The sequence below is a fragment of the Pteropus vampyrus genome, unplaced genomic scaffold, assembly GCF_000151845.1.
Source record: "Pteropus vampyrus isolate Shadow unplaced genomic scaffold, Pvam_2.0 Scaffold114, whole genome shotgun sequence".
Taxonomy (NCBI): domain Eukaryota; kingdom Metazoa; phylum Chordata; class Mammalia; order Chiroptera; family Pteropodidae; genus Pteropus; species Pteropus vampyrus.
In genome coordinates, this window is record NW_011888895.1 from 3,387,814 (window position 1) to 3,394,127 (window position 6,314).

Consider the following 6,314-nt stretch of genomic DNA (forward strand, 5'->3'; position numbering starts at 1 on the left):
ATCTGGGAGTCCATGGAGCTGGTTGCTAACATCTGGGAGTCCATGGAGCTGGTTGCTAACATCTGGGAGTCCATGGAGCTGGTTGCTAACATCTGAGAATCCATGGTATTGGATGCTAGCATCTGGGAGTCCATGGTGTTGGACGCTAGCATTTGGGAGTCCATGGTGTTGGATGCTAACATATGGGTCTCCATGGTGTTAGAAGCTAACATATGGGATTCTTGGGCCATCAAGGGATCCACTCCTACTGTTATAGAAGTCTCCCCCACTAACGTAGTAGGCAGCTCCTGTGCTACCGTATTATAGGATTCCAGCGCTGTCGTCGAGGGCACCTCCAGGGACTGCGACACGGTCATCGTTGACAGCTCCGTTGTTGTCACCACAGACTGAACAGAGATCTCCAGCGCCACAGTTGCCACAGGCTGCCCAGGCAACTCTGGCGCCCCAGGCTGCCCAGGCAACTCCAGCACCCCTGTTGCCAGAGGCTGCCCCAAAAGCTCCAGTGCTCCAGCTGCCCCAGACTGCCCCGAGAACTCCAGTGCCCCAGTTGCCATGAGCTGCCCAGGCAACTCCAGTGCCCCAGTTGCCACAGGCTGCCCTGACAACTCCAGTGCCCTAGTTGCCGAAGGCAGCCCTGGCAACTCTGGCACCCCAGTCACCGAAGGCTGCCCTGGCAACTCCAGCGCTGTCGTTGCCACTGGCTGTCCTGGCAACTCCAGCACCATTGCTGCCTCAGACTGCCCCAGCAACCCTGATGCCGTTGTCACCTCAGGCTGCCCAGGATGTTCCATCGTTGTCATCCCCACAGGCTGCTCCAACTCTGTCGTCGTCACAGGTTGCTCTGTCAACTCCATTGCTACTGTTACCGCAGGCTGCCCTGGCAACTCTACTGCTGCTGTTACCACAGGCAGCCCTGGTAACTCCTGCGCCATCACAGGTGGCTCTGGTACCTCCTGTGGTGGCTCCAACCCCATGGATGGTGCTGAAAGCCCTGGCAACTCCTGTGACAACTGTGGCACTGATGTCACAGAGGGCCCCGGCAACTCAGACACTGCTGTCGCAGGGGGCCCTAGCAACTCAGGCACTGGGGTAGAAACGGGCCCTGGCAACTCTGGCACCGGGGTAGCAGAGGGCCCAGGTAACTCCAGCACTGGAGTCACAGGGGGCCCCTGCAACTCCGGCATGGAGGTCGCAGGTGGCCCCGGCAACTCCATCACTGAGGCCACCGGCGACTCCGGCAGCTCCAATGCTGTGGTCTTGGGCAGCTCCAGCAACTCCTGTGATCTTGTCATGGATGAATCTGCAATCTCCGATGGTACTTCTACAGGCTGCTCTGGCAATCTTAGTACTTCAGTTGCAGATGACTCTGGAAAATCCATGGTTGTTGATGTGCTTGGCTCAGGGTGCACCTCAGTAGATGTCTCTGATGTTATCACAAGGGTTTCTGATGGCTCTAGCACTTTTGCTACTGGAGGCTCTAACACAATCTTTGATGGCTCTGGAGGTGTGTTCTCCAAAGACTTCAGCACAGACTTCATCTGATTTGACATTGTTACAACTGGCTCAGATGACTGTAGCACTACTGTTGTTGTAGGCATTGGTGCTGTTGCAAAAGAATCCAGAATCTTTGTTGTGGATGGTTCCAGCGTAACTGCCACAGACTGCTCTGACTGCACTGCGATTACTGATGTAGATGCAACTGACAGTTCTGCAGTTTTTGTAGCTGGCTTCGGAGATTCAAAAGTGTGTGGCTGTGATACCTCCATTGATACTATAGGAGGTTCTAGCATAACTGCAGGGGATTCACTGGTCTCAGATAGGCCAAAGGCTCTTATGGGATGCTCTGGTGCCATCGCTGAAGGTTCAGAGTCAAACTTCAAAAAGGAATCCGATTCTAAATCCATGTTCCCATCATGATGTGATTTCAGCTTTGATTCAGCATCTTCTGGCTGTCTTTTATACTTTTTTTCCTTCTCTTTCTTCTTTTTCTTCTTTTTATTTTTGTGCTTTTTATGCTTCTTTGACTTTTTGGTGGGAATTTCATCAGTGGGATCTGTTTGTACAGACACACATCTACTTTTTCTGGAGGCCTCCTTCAAGTCTGAAATTAAGAGAAATTTTGTCAAACACTTCTCAAAGCAGATTTAGATAAATCACATAAGCCAATTTATATTCCATGCTAAGATACCATAGTATAATATTTCTTGCTAAATAAGCTATCAAATAAACCATTTCCACAAACCAATTACCTGAGGCTGACACTTTTCCAATGCTTCTACAACTAAAGCCTAGGTTAAAAATAGGTTCTTAGTTAAAACAGAAACTTTTAGAATCCCATTAAAATGTGTTTCAACTAAATTCATTTAAAATGATTATTTTTTCCAACTCTCGAATTATAGCAAATTACTTTAAAAATACACTTACAAATATCTTTTACATTATCACCATTCGAGTTCCTATAAAAAATGCCTATGTTAAATAATTTTTTTGACTATTCTATGTCCTATTTACATAGGAAACAACATGGCACTGGCTCTGGAACAAAGTGTTTTGGGGTCATGAATCAACCCACCACTCACTAGATGAATGGACTTGGCCAAATTACTGACACACTGTCTCCTAGAGTTAAAGAGTGAAGTGAATTAAGTCACACGAAGTACACCGAACAATGCCTGGCATGTAATAAGCCAATGTCAGTGATTGCTTTCATATAGTATACAAAGCTCTGAACAATAAACGTAAAGCATCAATATGGAACTTGAATTTTCCCTTATCACACCCATTACAGCCTAATAAAAATAATTCCCCGCCCCCAATCACCTTCTAAAAATACTAACAAAACACGTTTTTAAATGTTTCTACTAAAAAAATAGTATAAAGTCATTTTGGTAAAAAAAATTCTTATAGCTCTTAACATATAACTTAAGAACATTTAGATTTGCATATCTGAAAGAGAAAGTGGTTTCTATTCCACTTTACAACCAGATGGGATTTACTCTAATGCCAATATCAAATTAGATAAATCTCAGTGACCCCAGAAAAGGCTGAGCAGAAACGTAGGGCACTAGGATTACGGAAAAATAAGATCTATCCCAAAGCAAAACTAATCATTTTCTATAAATTGTTTATTGTGTATCAAATGTAGCTAAGTTATACTTCAATCAAGGAAAAGTTCCTAGAGCCATAAAACTAAGTATGGTTAAAGTCTCTGCCTTTTTTTTTTAAACCATACTCTACACTAAAAATAATAAAAATTGAATAAAAAACCATACCACATTTCATTTCTACAATTATTTTTAGGTACTTTTGTGGTAACTCTTTCATTTCTAAGCATCGATTATTTAATGAATTCCAAAAGTGCTAAATATCCAAGCAATAATTCCTCTACATTCATTGCATTTTTAAGAGGAATAGATGCAAAAACAAGGCAATCTCTACACGTGGTTTTTAAAATAAAACCTCCCAGGTTTTAAAATTACAAATGTGGTCTAGGCTCCTGTACCTTCCAGAATGGATATTTACACAATTGTGCAATAAAAACCCACTTTCAAAATCCAAGCAGAGGCAATACAAGACTGCACCAAGTAGTCATAGTCCACCAGCAAAACAAGCAAGTGCATCAATGCTTGTGTTTCAGTACAATTTTATTTTCAAAGAATTTAAACAAATTCTTCAGCATACCAATACAACTAAAATTTATTGACATTTTAGATCTAATTAACATTTTAAATGCCATGTAATCAAGAAATTATACTGTTAATCATTAAAAAAATCTTCAAGTTTGAGAGAGCTGGTTATCTCCAACTTACCTGGCTTATATCGTAGTTCTGTATCTAACACCCCAGAAAGTACTTCCTCTATCTTCTGAACTATTTCTTCATTTGGTAGACTCCTGGCAGAGGCAGCTGCATCACCTGCCTGGTTTCCTTCAATAGGTGTATTTGTTTCACCATTGAGCTGGCCTTCACTCCTTCCACTTGACAAGAAAAGTTATCGAATTAATATTTTTACCACATCATACAATAAATTAATATTTGTAACTCAACTAATTAAACCACCTTATGTTAATATTCTCCATTTTTGTTTTTCTTTCAGATACTCCTTACCAGTAGTGCTTCTTTAACACTATCTATTGGCACATATTTTTTACATAGCTTAAGTTTCCAGAACTGTGAAAGTTAAGAAAAAGTCTTTAAAACAGATTTCTAAACTCGTCTTTTTTTTTTCTTTTTTAAATAAAATACTCCCAAAAATATACAGTTAGATTTCAGTTAACTGCATATTTATCTCAGGAAAAAAAAAAAAATTATTAAGATCACAATCACAAATCCAAAGAAAAATATATGATCTGACGTTATGATAGAAACTATGGCCACTGTGAAGTCACACCTGTGCATGACTCACATCACCATCAACAGTATCAAGGAACACAAAGTTAGCCACAGACACATCAAGTAAAAAGAGTAACATCTAGCCTTGGATCAGACTTAAACTGACCAGTTACTGAAATGCCATGAAGTTTAAAAGAAAAATACATTTATATAATTTTACCCAGTTATCAAAAATTATGGTATTAAGAAAATTTCTGGAGATCAAAAAAAATCATGTAAAACAAGTGACAATTCATTTATACCAACAGTAAATGAATACATGGCTTAACATTTTCAAGTCATAAGGCCAGAAGATTCTTTTTTTTCAGGTGAGGCAAAATTAGTGTTTGTGCACATACATGTGTATAAAGATTTCAGGTATACAACATTTTAACTCAGTATCTGTATACACTACTACCAAGTCTACTTATTATCCATCGCCATACAACTGACCCCTTTCATCTATTCCTCCCTCTCCCCAACAATTGTCCTCTCATAACCATCAATGTGTTCTTATCTATGAGATTGTTTTGTTCATTTGTTTTGCTATTTTTTTTTTTTAGACAGAATAATCTTAACCGACTAATAACATGTCATTTACCTGGTCATTTTTACTATTTTTGTGTAAATTTGCCAAACTGTTTTGAAAAATAACTTCCAACAACACATTCGATTTAATCTCACTTAAATTTTAGCTAACAAAGCAGATGGAACAATTATGCTTCACTACTTGACAAAAAAAGTCTGGTCAAAAACAACGACGACAAATCAGTAGTTAACTAAATGTTATTAAGGAACATTTGGTTTTCTAACAAGATGAATCATACAACAAGAAACATTTGTTGACTATTAAGTGTCGCAAGGTTCCACATTTTTAAAACTCACTTAACCCTAACAAAACTCTAAGATCAACACTATTATTTTGATTTTTATAAATGAGGAATATGACACAGAGAACACAAGAAACTCAGCTGAAGGTCACACAGCTATTAAGCTGGTACTTCAAGCCAGAGCTCAAACTCTTAATCACCGTTTACATATAACAACTTATTTCAACTAATGTCAGCCTCCCTACCCAAACAGACGTATGTAAAAAATAGATGGGAAATAAAGCTCATTGAAATGGAAAATAACCAAAATGTTTTTAGACAGATAATGTATTACGTGTTATTTGAGAAACTGAATAGTCCTCCAGCAATAAACTGTCTAAAATTCTTTTTAGGCTTTCCTTCTGGAGCTCTTTATTTTGCACTTTTCCTAAGCACTTACACATACATAATTATCTCACTAAAAAGGCAACAGATTTAAAAATCAGAAAAATACAACAAAAAACCAGTTAAGTCTATGAAAAATCATGTGAAAGCTATAGGATGTTTATCTCAATTACTGAAAAGGGATGAAAATTTCTAACCACCTAAATATCCATCAAAATACTGCTACAACAGAATTCTATGGAACCACGAAAAATGTCCCAAAAGACGACTTAGACTGGGATAAAAGACAAACTTGTTCACAATACATTTGGTGAAAATTAACACAAAACAAGATAATCAAATTTCACAAAACATTTACGTGCATCTGTCCGCACCAGCGGAAAAGAAAATCAAAGATCAATAACCGTGGTTGTTTTTCTTTTTTATAATTTTTCTACAACAAAACTTACTAACACAAAAACTAATTTTTAAAAAGTATAAAAGACATTACTCTAAACAAACACAATTACTTATTGCAAGCAACTATTAAATCTTTTGGAAAAAAAATATTCCCTTAGCTCAGGTCTTTTCTCATCATCCTAAAAACACAAGCATGTTAACAGAATTTTAAAAAGCAACGAAATAAGTGGATGTATTTCCCACTTAAAAAAATATATATATCCTGTAAAAATAATCCTAGCACTACTACATCATTAGTCCAATAATCCTATAATTTCAGCGCTTAATTTAC

The 6,314-nt window shown here is 38.5% G+C and overlaps 1 protein-coding gene across 1 annotated transcript in view; it reads right to left on the minus strand.

The window, feature by feature from the left end:
* SON (SON DNA binding protein) overlaps nt 1–6,314 on the minus strand; it is a 32,190-nt gene that overhangs the window by 24,237 nt on the left and 1,639 nt on the right. Inside the window, exons 2-3 of the mRNA XM_023533895.1 lie at nt 3,810–3,976; nt 3–2,101 (exon numbers count right to left, since the gene is read on the minus strand). Of these exons, the coding sequence (XP_023389663.1) occupies nt 3–2,101; nt 3,810–3,976 (2,266 nt within the window). The remainder of the gene's footprint in view (nt 1–2; nt 2,102–3,809; nt 3,977–6,314) is intronic.